This window comes from Spodoptera frugiperda, chromosome 27 (assembly GCF_023101765.2).
Source record: "Spodoptera frugiperda isolate SF20-4 chromosome 27, AGI-APGP_CSIRO_Sfru_2.0, whole genome shotgun sequence".
In the NCBI taxonomy this organism is placed as follows: domain Eukaryota; kingdom Metazoa; phylum Arthropoda; class Insecta; order Lepidoptera; family Noctuidae; genus Spodoptera; species Spodoptera frugiperda.
The window spans coordinates 13,889,975-13,910,367 of NC_064238.1; the positions used below are offsets into that span (position 1 = coordinate 13,889,975).

Here is a 20,393-nt window from a genome sequence, read left to right on the forward strand (position 1 = left end):
CTTTTAATGATGTAGGTAAGTATTGTACACCGTTCCTGTTAATCAAGGCAAGGTTGTGGAATTGACTTGTGACTGTGGAACAGCTTTCAGGGTGTCAAACACAAGTTTATACGTATTATTTATAGTAAGTATATAGTTAGGTCCTAACCTAAGTATACAGGGTGTCCCTGAAATTGTAGCAACAAGAGTTAAAATACTGGCACAGGGTGTACTTTTTCGTGGATAACACATAAGTCACTGTAATTTAAAAACTGTAGCACTTAGATTTTTTTTTATATTTTTCTAATAACATTTGGAACCTTGCCGATCATCTGGTGCCTGTTGGACGTCGATTTCAGGGACACCTGTATAAGTAGTTACTTATTGTACTATAACTAACTAGTTGAGACAACTTAGTCCAAACTAGGTATAAAAATGAAGGATAGAAAAATATGTTCCCATACTTCATTCATTTGAACCGAAACTGGATATTGATCGTATTGAGTAATGAGTTTTGAGTATGGTGCGAGAGAGAGGCCTACACGCACACACGTGGGCTGTGTTGTTGGTAAACACCGCGTGGCAGTGTGCGTGAGCGCAGCTGCCAGGGGCCCGCGTCCCCCGCACTCCCCGCGCCCCGCCGCGGCGTCCCGCCCGGTTACTTGTCTAAGCTCAAAGTTGTTGCCCGCGGCATATTAGGTATCGCGTACATTTTATTTAACTTTACCTGAGTTCTGCTCCAAGGTGTTGTTGGCTGTATGTAATCCTGATTTTTACAAGCTTTATTTAGTTATCTCGTAATTACTGTGTACTTATGTAAAGTATGTATACATATATAATATATTATGTATGTATTTAACTATAGTTTGATGTATGTATGTATATAAGTAATATTTATGTTTGTAAATTGGAATCTTACATACAACTAAATTTTTAAACAGATATCTTCAACAAAATAACCTCACATAACTACATAACCTCAACTAGTTACGACGGTAGTTGAGGTTGTGTATGTGTATGTGTACACATATAGTTAATATAATATGCATAATTACATAGTTTTATATATTATTTAATTATGTATTTTTATAATTTACAATAAAACGCTCAGAAGGGCGGGGCCCTTCTGACACCGAATGATAAAAGAAATAATTTGTATTCTTGTTCTGCAAAAATTTAAAAACAATCCCAACTGTCAAAAAGAATATTTTCTGAATGCCCGACTGACGCAGTGTTGCCACGTTCAGAAACTCTATTCAATCCAAGATCAAATACCAATGTATTTGATAGTTTAAGAACTAATTGATACAAACGTATTATATGTAGTTAAGTGAGAAAGCATGTTTCAGTTTATTTGTCCGTTTTTCACGGCAAAACAGTGACTTAACTGCGATCCCCAAACCGCCTGCTAAGCGGGGGGGATTATGGCAAATACCCCATTCTGTCACTTTCAATTCCCTAAAATGGGGATTGGAAATATGTATGGAGTATTCCTCAATATTCTAGGTAGAAAGCTAAAAATTTATATGTGGACTGATTTTTTACACCGATGAATGTTTTTGTAACGTTTATACCTATTAGGTACAATTTACTAGACTAATAAGTCATCAAAAGCATCTCGATTAATAAAAGTGCCATGAACTATAGCAAAATAATAATTAACTATGAGCAAATAAGGTATGATATGAAAAATGTAACATGGGATAGTTTACTTAGTACTAATGATGCGAACATGGCCGCCGAAATTGTAACAAATACACTACTGCTAACTATTAGTAAAAATACACAAATAAGATTAATACAAAAAAAATACAAGCCGTTAAAACCTTGGATATCGAAAGGAGTCATAAAATCAATAAGGAAAAGAGACAGACTACATGCTCACCACAAAAAAATACCAAGTGATGAACGTATTAAACAAAGATACTTAACCTACAGAAATGCATGCAATAAATTAATTAAAAACCTAAAAAGACAGTACTACCAGGAAAAATTAGCAGAGAAAGGAGATATTAGGGAAACTTGGAAAATAGTAAAGGAAGTGTGTAATATGAACACTAAAAAAGAGAAACTTCATGAGCTTTTAAATATTAAAAGTTCACCTGTTGATTCTCTCAACGCAGTCAACTCCTACTTTACCACGGTTGGAGGTACACTGGCGAACCACATGCTTGGTAAGTTTAACAAATCAGAACGGGATCTGGCAACAATGGCGGAAACTAAAAAATCACCAGTGAATTCTATGGCCTTTGTTCCGACAGACCCTCAAGAAGTAACCAGTTTCGTGCTTGGTATGAGGTCACACTGTTCTCCTGGGTGGGACAAAATTACTACAGATATACTAAAGCAAAATATCACTTCTCTGGCTTATCCACTTTCATATCTGTGTAATTTAAGTCTCGAAACAGGGACCTTTCCCGCTATTTTCAAAAGGGCCATCGTTTGTCCTATATATAAATCAGGTGCTATGGACAATCCTACTAATTATAGACCCATCTCTCTTCTGTCAACACTGTCTAAATTAGTGGAAAAGGTTGTAAATAAGAGATTGGTGTCCTATTTAGAGCAAAATAAGTTACTTGGCCGGAATCAGTTTGGTTTTAGGGAGGGAAAATCCACTGAAGATGCTGTCCTCAAGTTGACGTCTAAGCTAACCGCACTCATGGACAAAGGCGAAAGATGTGTTGGAGTCTTTTTGGATCTCCAAAAGGCTTTCGATACTGTTTCGACGAAAATACTGCTGGCAAGGCTTCAAAATGTGGGCATCCGAGGGATAGTACTGGATTGGTTTAGTGACTATCTGTCGGAAAGAACCCAGATCATTCGTGTGGAAAATTATGAGAGCGACATTGGTCACTGCACATTTGGAGTCCCGCAAGGCAGTACCCTTGGGCCCACCTTATTTTTAATTTATATTAATGACCTGTTTAATATAACTCTGCCCAACGTTGAGCTCCTTATGTTCGCGGATGATACTGTTTTGGTTTTTCATGGGAAGACTTGGGAGATAGTTCGACAGGAGGTTGAAGAAGGATTAGCTCAAATAACAATATGGCTGGAAAATAGTCTACTTTCTCTCAACACATCCAAAACCAAGTATATATGTTTCAGCAAATCTTATCGGATGAATCCGGATCCAACTTTCACTGTCAAAATACATACGTATCCATGTAATAGAACTGCTGATCGTTCTAACTGCTCATGCGACTTACTAACACGAACCCCCTCTATTAAATATTTAGGTATAGTAATAGATGAGAGACTTGACTGGAACACTCACACTACTATGCTGGCTGGCAGGATTAGAAGAATGATCTACATATTCAAGAACCTGCGGAGCGTGGCATCTTTCAGACTTCTGATACAAACTTACCGAGCCTTGTGCGAGTGCCTAGTCAGGTATTGCATCTGCGCATGGGGTGGTACATATAAAAATCATCTTATTATGGTGGAGAGGGCGCAACGAGCGGTGCTGAAGGTGATTATGCGCTTGCCCTTTAGACACCCAACAGCGAATGTCTATGAAAGGGCAAATGTACTATCGGTGAGAAAACTCTTCGTACTTGAGATGTTGGTAAGATACCACAAAAACGTTGTACCTACCCTACCGGTTACAACCAAACGGATCAACCGCTGCCCTGTACCGCGTGCTAGGACTGCTTTTGCGGGACGCCATGTTGACGTAATTGCACCTAGAATCTATAATGTATTCTTAAATACAAACAAAGACTGTAAAAAATATACTGTTCACAAACTTAAAAGCACATTAACTCTCTGGCTAAATCAGTACAATTATGACGAAATCGAAAACCTAATTTCAAAAAAAAATAAGTAGTATTTAATGCATAACTTCACTGAAACATAATTCAAGACACAGACAGACACACACACACACCATCACGCACTCCACAAAATGTTTAATTGTAAATTTAGTCCTAAGTATTTTGTTACATAACCTTATCTTTAGTTTTCTGACATAATACTGTGTAACTATGAAAACTGGCGAAGACACTGGTCCCTATGATACAGTTAATACTAGTTTATGGACCAGGGGATTCATATTTATGTAAAACTTTTATGTCAATAAACTTTATTATTATTATATTATTATTATGTTCCGACATGCCTCAGTCACATCCACACCTTACCTAGCGTGCACTACGGCAAACGATAAATTTCAATATACGCGATAATCAGGGTCAGGTCGTTGACTGACCGTTGCCGCTGCGCTGACATCATCAGTGTAGTGTCTCTTAGTAATCGGAGGCTTCGCTTAAATACTAAGTACGTACCCAACCTAACCTACCTAACTATATCTGATTCGATTTGTACACGTATCAGGGACGTAACTGCCGTATCAATAATACGGGGCCCCAGGTCCAGGGTACCGGGGCCTCAAACGTGCGTAAGCAAAAAATATAATGTTCCCAATATTTATTTCGAATCTACTTGTCCAAATTATCAATTCCTTCTTTTCTCGCGTAAAGCATACGTTAAAAACTTGGCAGCAGGTAAACTATCGTAGTCATAGGCTCATTGTTATTGTATCAGTAGCTCCCTCTTTGAGGCTTGAGAAGACAGGGCGGGACAAGCCATTGGATGATCTTTATTTTTAGGGTATGAATAACCTAAAAAAAAAAGAAACAAAGGGGCCCCCGATCAAATTTTTATACAGGACCCCGTCGAAGCACGCTACATCACTATTACCTACTTAAAGGTAGAATCGGAACTAAGAAGTTTCTAGTTTACATCGGTACAATTTTACAATTTATAGAATTGAAATTGTTAATATATTATGTATAACATTGTTATTATTATTCGCCGATTGAACCTATTGTACAGACTTTGACCTTGCCAGTTCAGTAATTAGCTTCTTAAGGCATTAAAAGCATAAATTGGCGCCAGTATGTGGCATCAGTGCGTAACGGTGTAAACAAAGGAAGGACCGAGCAGCTGTGCGGCGCTCGCTACCTGCTCGGCGGCGCGGCGCGGCGCGGGCACAGGCGCGGGCGCCGGCATGCGGCAGCGAGTGACTCAGCCAGTCAGCGGAGCGCGCGGTGACGTGGTGACGTCATGGCTCGCCACTCGTCCGTGACGCTCGCCCCACTCGCACACATTGCTGACTTACTGCGCGGTATGGTGCACGGGGGCGCGGGGGCGCGGTGTCTGACACGTGCTAGTGCCCCTCTACGACACTACAAGTGCAACCCCCTCTAAACAACTACTACACTTGTTCACTCGATTACTTACTGTACAATATTTCCTGTTCTCAAAAATTAAAAAGCCTAGAGCAAAGGAAACACATTATTAGGTAAATTATGAAACTGAACAGTATCCTATATCCTACCTCGCCCGTTTTCATTACTCAGAACGAATGAGAACGCTATCTAAGAAGGACAAGATAACAGTAGATTATTTTATTTATTTGTAAGATACCTACATGTATGTATATGCGGGTTATATATGTATAGTCGTTCACTACATGTATGAATGTATCACTGCACGTATGTTGAAGTAGGCCAACGATGAATAATCTTCTTTGTAATGCTTGCGTCACTCTACAGTGTATCGAGTTCACGATCGTTGATAATAGGTATTAAGTAGAAGTAGGAAACTGTCCGGAGTGCCGAGTGCGGGCCACGCTGCCGCTGTACTATTCACCAGTTTTACGTTATTCATTCAGTGAGCTTTAATCTAATCTCACACTTAATATCCAAATGCTCAAGTCAACATTTTACATTTCTGACTGACTGACTCACTCATGATTATCATAATAGAACTAGTGCTTCCCATGAACCCAGAGAGTTGACAGTTAGGGTTTAAAGACCACGTAAAGGGAAAACTATAAAACGCACGAAGCGCTTCGCGTCTTGCTTCCTTATGCGAACTGCTAGGGAGTGGAATTGTTAGCCGGTGTCTGTGTTTCCTGATGGGTATAACCTGGGTGTCTTCAAAGCCCGAGTGAATAGGTTGCTTATGGTACGATAAGTGATGACTTAATACTATCAGGCGAGATAGCGGCCAAACGTCGACACAACAAACGTAAAAACAAAAACTATAAAAATTAGGATAATCGAAGATGGAGTACCTGGTGACTGGTGACTCTGATGAAAACACAAGAACTCATCCAAACTATTAGAGATATCGACATAGTTACCGCCTTTACAAGAAATATTTAGCGTGGTGGGCCGCTTCATATAATGTGAAAATTTGAAGATCTAAGGTATCTAATGAGAAACACTCAGCTGGTCTCAGTTCAGCTGACCACGATTCTGTAAAAAACCGACTTCGAAATACCAAAAAATAAAAAGCAAAAAATCTATAACTAGTTAATTACTGATGGGTTTTATTCACCCACTGATAAGTTAGAAGCCGGTGCGAGAAACCTACCAACGGCATGTACCAATGCGACTTTTTAAGAGTTATATGTAATATCTACTTTCTAAGATTATTTAGACATCACGGAAAAACTGTAAAGTAAAACGTGAGGAAACCTAGGAATATAACGTGTAGCGGGTTCGATTTCTCTTTGTGTGATCCACAAATTGTTGTTTCGGGTCTGGGTGTCACGTGCATTGTATGTTTGTAAACGCACCCACGACACAGGTGAAAATCTCGTAGTGTGGGGTACGTTTTAATAATAAAAAAAAAAACAAAATAATTTCTAATTTTAAAACTAAGATGTAAATCACTATCAATAACTACTTAGTTAGTTATGTATCAATTTTTAAAAACAAAACAAAAATTTACTTCTTCTAATTAAATAAACAAACTAAATAATATTTAATACAGCATTGCTAAGTTTCGAAGAATCGGGACCCATTATTATTTTTGACTCAAATATTGCCGTCTTATATGGGTCCCTCCCTACTGTTACAGTTGTTTTAATTAAATTACTTTCGATGCCTCTGAACCGAATTTGTTACTTTTTAGTTTTTGTACAGTAGCCAATGTGTCATCCGAAAGCATGCTTCTCAATTTCTCGCACAAATATGACGTGGCAGAAAAAGTTCCGTTGTGGCTCAATCGAAGTTGGAGGATTTGTCAATAAATTGTAACCTCGTGTGGAACTAGCTTTAGTTATAAAGAATCATTTCTTTTTTAATAATCAGTTTCTATGAATGAATCTAAATTTGGATTTGAATGAAACTAAAAATCCCGGGGTCTAACTATACCTTGATCCCGAAAATTTCGGGACTAAAGTACATAATGGACCCATTGGTGGGTCGTCAGCGAATTTTTAATGAGTAACTATTGACCGTAGAATGGTACACTACGAGTAACTAACCGTTTTGTATTTTTATTTTCATATTGGTAACTAACTGTTTTAAACTGTTGTTAAACTGTGTCTCAACCATAACATACAAACATGAGTACTTATGTAGTAATGTATCTGATTGCAGACGACCGGGGATGTGCCAGGCACCGTGCGCAGTCGCGTGACCCGAGCAGCGCGCGCGCTGCGCCCCGCCTCACGCGCACACACATACTTTATGAGGTGAGCATCCAGGAACAATTCTAGAACCTGTTCTCAGATGATGAAGGAACATTTTCTATTTCTTGATCTATGTTTATACCTTTCAATGTAGAAACTCTTACAGGACGCATCTATGATAGAGTCAAGTGGAGGCCAGTGTAGCTTGGGGCCATTACAACATGTAAAGGTTAAGGATTTAAGGTTGAGAAGGAAAGGATTTAATCACATCAAAAAAAAAAAAAACAAAAATTATGCACCATCTTTTTGGGGAGAGACTGAGAAGTGTTGGACTTTTATCTTACTAAAAGCACCCTGGTTGGCCACCTGGGTAGCCACTCTCAGCACCTATAACAAAGTCGGGAATTAGCGTATGTAAACCGTAAACGCCCCCACGGTGATATGCCTGCGCCTGTTACGGCACATCTTCCGGGATGTAAAGGTACTCAATAGAAAAATAAAAAAAGAACAAAGAAAACCATAATGTCAGTGTGCAGCCAAGGAATACCTTCATCACCAGTGTATGTATTGTAGGCGACACATCAGATACTCAAAATATGTACGTTATTATTCAACTGTGCCCTCTTGTTACACTGTCGCTCGATTGACTCTATGCGTTAAGTAATTTAGGCATACGGTCATTCGTTCTGAGTGTTCTCTTCTCTATCAGACGTGTTAGGTGAAGTGTTGTGGTTGCAGGGAGGCGGCGCATGGTGCAGCAGGATGCGTGGCGTGCGGGGCGTGCGCGCGTGGCTGGCGCTGGCGGCGCTGTGGGGGCTCGTGTGGCGCGCCAGCGGCGGCCCCGGCCCGCCCGCCGAGCTGCGCTTCTCCAGCGCGCTCTACAACCTCTCCATCCCTGAGAACAGCCCGCCGCGCACCTACGCGCTGCAGCCGCCCGCCGCCGACCCGCTCGGCGTGCGCTTGCCGGCGCCAGACGCTCGCGTACGATTCCGCATCCGCCACGGGGACAAGGACAAATTCTTCAAGGCGGAGGAACGAACCGTTGGTGACTTTTGTTTTCTATCAATAAGAACGCGCGCCGGCCATGCGGACGTGCTGAATCGCGAGCGCCGCGACTTATATCGACTCGACGTGCGTGCTACCGCGCAGCTAGTTAACGGACGTCAGCTCGAAGCCGACGCTGTGCTGGTTGTGTCCATTGCCGACGAGAACGACCTGAGCCCGTTGTTTTATCCCACCGAATATGAAGCTGTGGTGCCAGAAGACACCCCTTTACACTCTAGCATTGCTCGTGTTACCGCCGAGGATGCTGACCTCGGCCTTAACGGGGAGATCTACTATAGCTTAGCGGAACCTACAGATCGCTTTGCTATTCATCCGACCACTGGCGTCATCACCATCACTCGACCCTTATCAGCAACCGAAAGCACACGGCATACGTTTGCTGTCCTAGCTCGCGATCGCGCGTCGCTGCTAGCACGAGGCGAGGGAGCCCCAGCCGCCCGCGCCACGGTCTCAGTACGGGTAAAACGCGTCAATCTCCATGCACCAGTGCTTCATGTAAGACGTATGCCGGAACTCGTAGAAAATTCCACAGCTGAAATCTATGCAATCATAGAAGTGACCGACGAAGACGCTGGAGAACACGGGCGCATAGCCAGCCTTGAAATTGTAGACGGAGACCCCGACGGACACTTCCGCGTGCGGCCATCGGCACAGGCCGGCGAGTACGACGTGTTGGTACACGCGCTGCTGGACCGCGAGAGCGCGCCCGCCGGCTACAACCTGACGCTGCGCGCGCAGGACGCGGGCCGTCCGCCGCGCGCCTCGTACCTCACGCTGCCGGTGACGCTGGTCGACGCCAACGACAACGCGCCCGTGTTCAGCCGAGAGGTGTATGAGGCGAGTATTCCGGAAACCGTGCCCCCGAACACACCCGTCATCAGACTTAAAGTAAGCGATCGCGACGAAGGAAGAAATGCTAGAGTTTATATTGAAGTTGTAGGTGGTAACGAAGGCGAAGAATTTTATGTAAATCCGGACACGGGTGTATTATACACAGCCGTATCGCTCGATGCTGAAGAGAAAGCCCTTTACACTTTGACAGTGTCAGCTATAGATCAAGGAAACGCCGGTACGCGTAAACAGTCTTCAGCCAAAGTTAAGATAACGATACTCGACTCGAACGACAACGATCCTATTTTTGAAAGAGAAGTGACCGAGGTAACCGTTCAAGAGAACGGTCCTAGCGGCGCCGTAGTCGCTCGGGTTGTTGCTCGGGACGCGGATTCTGGAGATAACGCATATATTTCCTACAGCATTGCCAATTTGCAACCAGTACCATTCGACGTCGATCACTTTTCGGGCGCTGTGCGCACAACGCGTCTGTTAGATTATGAAAGTATGCGCCGCGAGTACACCCTGCGAATACGAGCCAGTGACTGGGGAGTGCCGTATCGCAGACAAGCCGAAATGCGACTCGTAGTGCGCCTCGAGGACGTCAACGACAACCGACCGCAGTTCGAGCGCGTAGATTGTGTAGGCTACCTACCACGGAAGCTCGTCATCGGCTCCGAAATCGTGACACTTTCTGCGATTGACTTTGATGCGGGTGACGTAGTATCCTACCGCATCATTGGTGGCAACGAGGACAATTGTTTCGCTCTCGACGCAGGCACAGGTGTTATGAGTCTCTCCTGTGACTTGAGCGACGTACGCGCCGATTCCAGACTTCTCAACGTCACGGCAACAGACGGCACACATTTTGCTGACGCCACATCACTGACGCTGCACCTGGTGAGCAGCGGAGGCACTGGCTCAGAGCCAAGCTCTTTGGAGTGCCGCGACACGGGCGTGGCTCGTCGCCTCACCGAGCTGCTGGCGGCAGCCGAACGCAGCAATGCACCGCAAGACCTCTCTGACGAATTTTCTTTAGCACCTTCTCGATACGGAGAGAACCTTCATGCTCCGGAATTCCTTGACTTTCCCGTTGAAGTAAAAGTGAATGAATCAGTTGCACTCGGCACGTCTCTAGTAAAGCTACGTGCGCGTGACCGTGACTTAGGCTACAACGGATTACTGGTATATGGGATTTCCGGAGGCGACGCTGATTCAGCGTTTCGTATCGATCCAGACACCGGGGAGCTTCAAGTCATCGGGTACTTGGATCGCGAACGGGAGAGTGAATATTATCTGAACATTACAGTGTACGATCTGGGAACGCCTCAGCATTCCGTATCGCGTCTATTGCCCGTCACTATTCTGGACGTCAACGACAACACACCGCGCTTCGAAAAGACTCTGGCAAGCTTTCGCGTAACCGAGAACGCGTTAAACGGTACGGCCATATTCCGCGCGAACGCCACCGACCGCGACGCCGGCGACTTTGCGCACATCACGTACAGCGTGAGCGGCGCGGGCGACGGCGAATTCTGCGTGGAGCGCGACACCGGCGTGCTGCGCGTGTGCGCGGCGCTGGACCGCGAGCGGCGCGCGCTGTACGAGCTGTCGCTGCGCGCCACGGACGGCGGGGGCCTTCACGCTGAGGCGCTCGTGCGCGTCGCAGTGGACGACGTCAACGACAACGCGCCCCGCTTCGCGCTGCCCACGTACGGGGCGCGTGCGCGCGAGGACGTGCCCGTGGGCACGCTGGTGGCCGTCGTGGAAGCGTTCGACCCCGACCTGGGTGCGGGCGGCACCGTGACTTACTCCTTGCCCGACCAAGCTGCTGAGGATGTAGTTTTCACCATCGACGCTACTTCTGGCACTTTACGTACTGCTAAATTGTTAGACTTCGAAGAAAGACAGGTCAGTCTCTAAATTCAATTAGAATTTAATACGAAACAATCTATTTTATATATGATATCTATGATAATATACCGTGTTATCCTATAGGTATATGGAGTGACAGTGCGTGCCACCGACGGCGGTCAACCGGCGCTGTGGTCTGAGGCGACAGTCATCGTCGAGGTAAGCTGACGTCTCCCGTCACCCCAGTAAAGGCCCCCCACTCACTAACAGTCGGACTGCTGTCTTTTCTCTTGTCGGGCGGCCTGCTGCCTTAAGTCTAACTTAACTCACTAACGCGATTATAGCCTACTGGCAATGTAGGCGGCAGACTGTTGTGTGCGGGCCCCCTAAGTAGGCGGAGCGTGACGTGTGACGTGCGAGTGGTGCGCAGGTGGTGGACGTGGACGAGAACGCGCACGCGCCGCAGTTCAGCGACCACGCCGTGCTGGCGGGCAGCGTGCGCGAGGACGCGGAGCGCGGCGCCGTCGTGCTCACGGCGGCCGCCGGCGACGCCGACCCGCCCGGCCGCGACTCGCGCCTCGCCTACTACATCGTGGCCGGCTCCGGCATGGCGCACTTCTCCGTCGACGACGCCGGTACTCCTCGCTCCGCTCTCTCGAGCTTACACCGCGACCCGAGCTTCGTCACGTACTAATTCATATGTTTGAACGCAGGCGTCATTCGCACGTTGACTCCGCTGGACCGGGAGTCCGTTCCTCACTACTGGCTGACTCTGTGCGCCCAGGACCACGGACTGGTGCCGCGACATTCGTGCGTACAGGTGAGTGTACACAGAGGCGGACGCCGCGCCCTCGGACGCGGCGCTGTGTGACTGACTGTGTCGGCAGGTGTACATCGAGGTGGAGGACGTGAACGACATGGTGCCGTGGCCGGAGCAGGCCGCGTACTGGGCCGCGCTGGCCGAGCACTGCGCCGCCGGCACGCGCGTGGCCGCGGTGCGCGCCAGCGACGCCGACGCCTCGCCCAGCCCCGCCAACATCACCTACTCCATCGTCGCCGGCAACCCCGACGGATTATTTTCAATAGACGAACATACCGGTGCGTACTCCATATTGCATTTATTATTTACTAGTGGTAAACGATCAGCGCCGCCAGTGGACACCCGCAATACCATTACTTATATTTTTAACCGACTTTCCAAAAAGGAGGATGTTGTTAAATTAGTCGGTATGTTCAATGAATTTACACCGGGGTGTAAACCGAACCGATTTAAATAAAAAAAAAACCGGCCAAGTGCGAGTCGGACTCGCCCATGAAGGGTTCCGTAACAGCAAGTAGATTTTATAAAATAACTTGGTTTTACATAGTATTTGTATGAACGACAAAGTTATATTTGCGGTTTTTGAAAATTTATTTTTTTCTTAAATACTAATATTGATATCTCGTTCAAACCAATTTTCATTGTTAGCTTCCATTGAAATCTACAGCATATATTTTTTCCGTTTTACGACACTAATTTTTCCTCTTTGGAAGCGTCTAACTTTCAAACGATTGATTTTGACGAAAAGTGGTTTTAGGAACCTTAATGTCTTTTTTAAAGACCTATCCATATGGTACGAGAGCTAGCAACGTCGAAAAAACAAGCATTTCAAGAAGGCCAGTTTTTAGATATATTATGTCTCTCAGTCTCCCAGACATCATACGGGCTATCTGGCACCTGGTAGTCGTTGCGTTCATCAGTGCGCATCGCATTTGTACCGGTAAAATTTCAATTTTTCAAACCATTTTAAGAAGTTATTTTTTATTATTATTATTTTTATTGAACTTATAGTAACATGAATCTCTTATTGCCAGGCATTTTTCATGTTGTTTAAGGTCTGCCAGGCGCCAATTTTGAATTAAAAAAAAATTTTTTCAAATCATTTTAGTATGGCTGAAATTTTAGTATGATGTTATTTAAGTAAGAAAAGACCCAAAATTAATTTGCCAAGCAGTTATTCGGTTGTTAACCTTCAGCCAGACCGATCTAAAACTGAAAAATGATGTAGTATCATTTCGCTTGGTCTAGAAATATTTGTCGAACGAATTACAGAGAAAGGGATTAAACAACCGGCCAAGTGCGAGTCGGACTCGCCCATGAAGGGTTCCGTAGCAGCAAGTAGACGACAAAATAAAAAAAGTTATAAAATAACTTGGTTTTACATAGTGTTTTTATGAACGACAAAGTTATATTTGTGGTTTTGGAAAATGTTTTATTTCTTAAAAACTAATAATGGTATCTCGTTCAAACCAATTTTAGTTGAAACATTTTATTGAAATGTATAGCATATATTTTTTTTAATTTCCTCACTCTCTTATTTTAAAAGTTAGAGGGGGGTACACTCATTTTTCCACTTTGGAAGCGTCTAACTTTCAAACGATTGATTTTGACGAAAAATGGCTTTAGGAACCTTAATGTCTTTTTTAAAGACCTATCCATAGACACCCATCACGGATATGTAAGCTGAAAATTTTTTTTTTTTAAATCAGTTCCATGTATGGAGTGGCCCCCTTAAATTTTTAAATTTATTAATTTTTATTCAAAATTCGAATAGCGGTTATCGAAACACATCAACCTACAAAGTTTCAACTTTTGGGAAATAAATGGCTAAATAATAAATAATATTTTTTTTTTACAATCGTTCTGACTGAAGTTTGAATTACTGCTTGGTAAATTAATTTTGGGTTTTTACTTACTTAATTAAATAACATCATACAAAAATTAATTGATTAAAAAATCGATTATAGATAATTTCCCAAACTGTTGGGCCTACAAAGTTGAAACTTTGTAGGTTGATGTGTTTCGGTAACCGCTATTCGAATTTTGAATAAAAATTAATAAATTTAAAAATTTAAGGGGGCCACTCCATACATGGAACTGATTTAAAAAAAAAAATTTTCAGCTAACATATCCGTGATGGGTGTCTATGGATAGGTCTTTAAAAAAGACATTAAGGTTCCTAAAGCCATTTTTCGTCAAAATCAATCGTTTGAAAGTTAGACGCTTCCAAAGTGGAAAATGAGTGTACCCCCCCTCTAACTTTCAAAATAAGAGAGTGAGGAAATTAAAAAAAATATGCTATACATTTCAATAAAATGTTTCAACTAAAATTGGTTTGAACGAGATACCATTACTAGTTTTTAAGAAATAAAACATTTTCCAAAACCACAAATATAACTTTGTCGTTCATAACAACACTATGTAAAACCAAGTTATTTTATAACTTTTTTTATTTAGTCGTCTACTTGCTGCTACGGAACCCTTCATGGGCGAGTCCGACTCGCACTTGGCCGGTTGTTTAATCCCTTTCTCTGTAATTCGTTCGACAAATATTTCTAGACCAAGCGAAATGATACTACATCATTTTTCAGTTTTAGATCGGTCTGGCTGAAGGTTAACAACCGAATAACTGCTTGGCAAATTAATTTTGGGTCTTTTCTTACTTAAATAACATCATACTAAAATTTCAGCCATACTAAAATGATTTGAAATTTTTTTTTTTTTAATTCACAATTGGCTCCTGGCAGACCTTAAACAACATGAAAAATGCCTGGCAATAAGAGATTCATGTTACTATAAGTTCAATAAAAATAATAATAATAAAAAATAACTTCTTAAAATGGTTTGAAAAATTGAAATTTTACCGGTACAAATGCGATGCGCACTGATGAACGCAACGACTACCAGGTGCCAGATAGCCCGTATGATGTCTGGGAGACTGAGAGACATAATATATCTAAAAACTGGCCTTCTTGAAATGCTCTCTCAAAAACGTTGCCAGCGCTTATACTAATAGACACCCATCACGTATATGTTAGCCCTAAAAAAATGTTTTTTAATCAGTTCCAAGTAAAGGGCCACCCCTTTAATTTTTAAAATTATTAATTTTTATTCAAAATTCGAATAGTGGTTACAACTATGTAAGCCCAACAGTTTCCGAAATAAATGGCTGTGACATACGGACGGACGGACAGACAGACATGACGAATCTATAAGGATTCCGTTTTTTGCCATTTGGCTACGGAACCCTAAAAACAAGTAATACTCATTGTACTAAGGACCTACCAACTCATAATATCTACCACAGCATACGTCGTCTCATTGATTTTTGGTAATTGAGGGGGGGGGGGGATTTTTTAATGACTTCTCCAACCTTTTAGGATGAGGCTAGAGGGAGTGGCAGACTCTTGCTGACTAAAAACCACCCCGTTCGTACTCCTACTCTTCTTAAGCCTTTTCTTGTTACGAAAGTGTCACCTTTCCAATAAAAAAAAGACGGGCGGAGTAATCGCTGGACATAACAATAGTTCGAATAATAGTATCTCCTCCTTTTTGAAGTTGGTAATTTATTTTTCAAGTTCCGTTTCAAGGTCAAGTATCCAACTACTTATGTAAGTTCGTGTAGTGGCATTAACGCGTGCGACGGTGCAGGTGAGATCGTGACGACGGGGCGCACGCTGGACCGCGAGGCGGGCGCCAGCCACGCGCTGGAGGTGCAGGCGTCGGACGGCACGCTGGCCAGCACGGCGCGCCTCGCCGTGCGCCTGCTGGACGTCAACGACCACGCGCCCGCCTTCGCGCAGCGCTTCTACGACATCCGCGTGCCCGCGCCGCTCGCGCCGCCCGCGCCGCCCGCGCCGCGCCTCGACGCTCTGCCGCAGGTACGCCGCTACTCGATGTTATGCGTTCGGCAATACATTAACGCATGCTCCTGTTAGAGGTCTGTGTGGTGTGGAGTGCTTAAATTGTATAAATATTAACTTGGTTTTCGGAAGTCGGCCCCGGCGGAGATTCTTTAGAAGAACGAGATTTAACATAATGTGTGTGGCGTGGTAGCGTGCAGATGTGTGCTATTATTTGCAGGGTGACGAGGCCGACGGTGTCGAAGCGGTACCTATCGCCGACGAAAGCAGCACCGAGTGGGAGGCCGAAGACGACGAAGAAGGTTCAGGAGTGCGCGCGCCCTGGGACTATTACGACGACCCCGCACCCGTCGGCCACTACGTCGCCACGGTGAGGCACGACTTGCATGCGACGCATGGCGGACGCGGCGCCCCGACCCCCGCTCACTCTCCGCTCGTCCGCAGGTGGTGGCCTTCGACGCGGACGAAGGCGCCAACGGCACCGTGCGCTACTGGGCGCGGGCGCGGGGCGCGGCGCGCGGCCTGCTGCGCGTGCAGGGCGCCACGGGGCGCCTGCTGCTGGCGCCGCGCCTGGCGCTGGCGCCCGGCGACTCGTACGACGTGACGCTGCGCGCGTGCGACGGGGCGGCGCGCCCCCGCTGCAGCGTGGCGCGCGCCGTGGTTCGCGGCGTGGAGCGGGGCGGGGGCGCGGCGCCCACGCTGGCCGCGCCCCCGCCGCTGCAGGTGGCGGAACTGGACGCGCCCGGCTTTCTGCTCGCCGTGCTGCAAGCCACGGATCCCGACGGCGATGCTTTGTATTACAGTATAATAGGTAATGATCCTTTGATGAGTGAAAATAATACATTTAACTATATTTAAGTGTGGGAGAGCCATGCTTCGGCACGAATGAGCCGGCTTGACCGGAGTGATACCACGGTCTCACCGAAAACCTACGTCAAAAAACCTTTGCTTTGTGTTTCGTTGTGTGAGTGAGGTTACCGGAGGCCCAATTCCCCCTTCCCAATTTTCCCAATTTCCTATAGATTCCCCAACAACCCTTAAATTCCTAATCGATGTAGTGTTGACTCAGTAGTTCAAATAAATTCATTATTACTTGTGGCGATTTTAATGTAAATTTGTTAGAAAATTCTAGTTTAAGTACAAAAATTGTAAGTTTATTTGCCTCATTTAACCTCACGAACCTGTTTCTGGAGCCCACTAGGATAACTCCTACTAGTGCCACTTGCCTAGATAATATTTATACTGATATTGTACCAACTAATAAACAAATTATATCATTGCTTGATTCAGATCATTGTGGACAATTAATTTCAATAACAAATAAAGTAAATAAAGTGTCGAAACCACATATTATTGTTAACCCAAAGACTGAAAGACGCATTGAAACTTTCAAATCTAAACTCACTGACAAAATACCTTTATTATTAAGGAATAAAGATTCTAATAACTTGTGTGATGAATTTTTTAACATTTACCATACCGAGTTTAAGTCCACCTTCACACCTAAAAACATACCAGCTCATGGCAATGCGTCTTTCAATCAATGGGCAACTACTGGTATATATAAGAGTAGGAAAAGCCTATATGAGCTTTATAACGAGAGGACATATATTAATACAACTGAATTTAGTGAATATGTAAAGAAATATTCTAAATTATTTAAAAATGTTTGCTCAATTGCAAAATCGTTATACTTGAGCTCTAAAATAAAAAACAGTGACAATGTAATTAAAGCGACCTGGAGTATTATTAACAGTGAAACAGGGAGGTCTAAAGAGAAGAGTAGTGAATTTAGTCTTATAATTGATAATAATGTAATTAAATCGGATGCAGAAGTCGCAGCTGCATTTGAAAACTTCTTTTCGGACGTTCCTGTGTCCACTACTAAGTCTTTGAACTCATCTCCCACAGTTGCAGAATCTTTACTAAAAGAAAATGTTGCAGCTTGCAATTTAGGCTTCTCTTTCGAACACATAGATTATACAGATATAGTCAAAACGTTCCATACCTTGAACAAGAAAAAGACTGCAGATCTGTGGGGTAATTCTGTGTACATTACCGGCTCTGTAATAGATATTGTAGCACCCGTATTAGCTCTAATCTTTAATAACTGTGTCGATCGTGGTGTGTTTCCTGATCTCATGAAGAATAGTAAAATAACTCCGTTATTTAAATCGGGTAGTACTTCTGACCCCACTAACTTTAGACCTATTTCAGTACTACCTACATTCAGTAAAATTTTTGAAAAAATTATTCTACATCAGTTGCAAAGATTCTTTAATAGAAATAAATTATTACATGGAAATCAGTTTGGTTTTACAAGGGGTCGTTCAACAACTGATGCCGGTGTTGAACTTCTTAATCACATTTATGATGCATGGGAGGACTCGGCCGACGCATTGGGTATTTTTTGTGACTTATCCAAGGCGTTCGATTGTGTCCCTCATGAAACACTGATCAGGAAGCTATCCCATTATGGAATACGGGGCAGCTCTCTGGATCTTCTTAACTCATACTTGAGTAATAGGATTCAGAGAGTCGACATTAACGGAAAAGTTTCCTCCGGGTCTATTGTTAGGATGGGTGTTCCGCAGGGGTCAATTCTCGGCCCGTTTCTCTTTCTTATTTATATTAATGATTTACCTTACCTTGTGAAGGATAACCATGGGATAGTACTGTTTGCTGATGATACATCTTTATTGTTTAAACTCAAACGTGGACAATTAGTCAGTGATCATGTAAATAGTGCTCTCTCAAAAATAGTTCGCTGGTTTGGTGCCAATAATTTATTACTTAATGAATCAAAAACTAAATGCATTAGATTCACAACACCAAATGTTAGACATGTAAAAACCAGCGTGCTAATCAAGGGCGAGGAGTTGGACCCTGTAGATTCAACTGTCTTTTTAGGTATAACCCTGGACGCTAAGCTACAGTGGGCTCCACACGTAGATAAGTTATCGAAAAGGCTCAGCTCTGCAGCATATGCCGTTAAAAAAATTAGAAATTTGACCGATGTAAATACAGCGCGATTAGTATACTTTAGTTATTTTCATAGTATCATGTCATATGGTATTCTCTTGTGGGGAAATGCTGCTGACATTCAGTCTGTCTTTGTGCTGCAAAAAAGAGCCATTCGATCAATTTATAATCTTAGTCCGAGGCACTCTCTTAGGGAACTATTTAAAGAAATTAATATATTGACTGTTCCCTCTCAATACATTTATGAAAATGTAGTGTATGCTCACAAAAACATTAATTTATTCAAAAAGTATTGTGATATACATAATATAAACACTAGAAGTAAAAACAAATATATAGTTCCCACTACTAGACTTAAGAAAATAAGTGGTTCGTTCAGATGTCAATGTATACGCTTTTACAATAAAATTCCCAGCGATATTCAAAGTTTGAGCCTGAATAAATTTAAAAATGTTATTAAAGAAAAACTGTATAGTAAAGCTTTTTATAAAATTAAAGACTACTTAGATGATAGTCAGGCTTGGGAGTGAGCCGTTATAATGTCCACACAGGTCATGTTGACATGTTTGTAACACAAGTTACATTTTTATACAATTTGACATGATATACATTAATATCATTCGATATTTTTTATTTTTATCATATTATTTTTAAAATTGTTAGTCTGAGGACCGTGTGAGAGTTTGCTTAGTTATTTCACTTTTAGTTAATTATATTCTGACAGTGTGAGCATTTACGAGACCTACCCAAATGTTCTTTTGGTTGGTATTGTTCGTCGGATCATTCAGCAACAGCCGTTAGCTGAGCTGATTGTTAACTGACACATGCGTACGGCCATCTGAACAGGTCCGCTCATACTGTTGTGGTTCTTTCCTCTAAAGACCACTACAGAACCAACTTGCACGGTTCTCTCACATTATCCTCTATTTCATTGTCTGGACTTTAAAAGAGACTGTGACCTCTGAGTTTGTTTCGGCATTTCTTCTCAGAGTAGTCAGATAGGAAATGCCGGCCTCATCTAGCTATTTGAAATATTGACGTGTAAAAGTGTTATTTTATGACCTATTTACAGAAATAAATATCATTTATCATTTATCATTTATCATTTATTTATCATAATCCCTAAATGGCCGGCAACGCACTTGTTATATAAACCTATATAATAATAAAAAATCTATAAAAGCGAAAATAAAAATACCTAAATAAATTCTATTTATGACGAAAACTAATCATAAGTAGTACTTGATTTAAATTCGAGCAGCAGCTATCTTGGAATTGGATTAACATTTTGACAACTCAGCCTAGTTTAACACGCCCTACTATTTGTTGTACAGTTTTATTATTATATGATTAAACAAGGAAAACTCATTATTTTCATATTGGCAGATGGTGACCCGCGACAAGAATTTTACATCGGCAGAGAAGACGGAAGTCTAGTGTTGGCTCGACGTCTGCTCTGGGAGCGCCAGCCGCAGTACTGTCTCAACGTGTCCGTCACCGACGGCGCGCACGTCGTGTACGCTCCGGTAACTGCGCGCTCGTATACATGTCGTACATATGTCGC

At 43.1% G+C, this 20,393-nt stretch overlaps 1 protein-coding gene across 1 annotated transcript in view; it reads left to right on the forward strand.

Annotated features, from left to right (window-relative positions):
• LOC118263745 (fat-like cadherin-related tumor suppressor homolog) overlaps window positions 1-20,393 on the forward strand; it is a 61,449-nt gene that overhangs the window by 13,238 nt on the left and 27,818 nt on the right. The window contains 10 exon segments of the mRNA XM_035575909.2: window positions 7,383-7,477; window positions 8,153-11,221; window positions 11,309-11,383; window positions 11,595-11,799; window positions 11,878-11,984; window positions 12,052-12,262; window positions 15,636-15,865; window positions 16,068-16,217; window positions 16,292-16,658; window positions 20,216-20,355. Of these exon segments, the coding sequence (XP_035431802.2) occupies window positions 8,177-11,221; window positions 11,309-11,383; window positions 11,595-11,799; window positions 11,878-11,984; window positions 12,052-12,262; window positions 15,636-15,865; window positions 16,068-16,217; window positions 16,292-16,658; window positions 20,216-20,355 (4,530 nt within the window). The 5' untranslated portion in view covers window positions 7,383-7,477; window positions 8,153-8,176.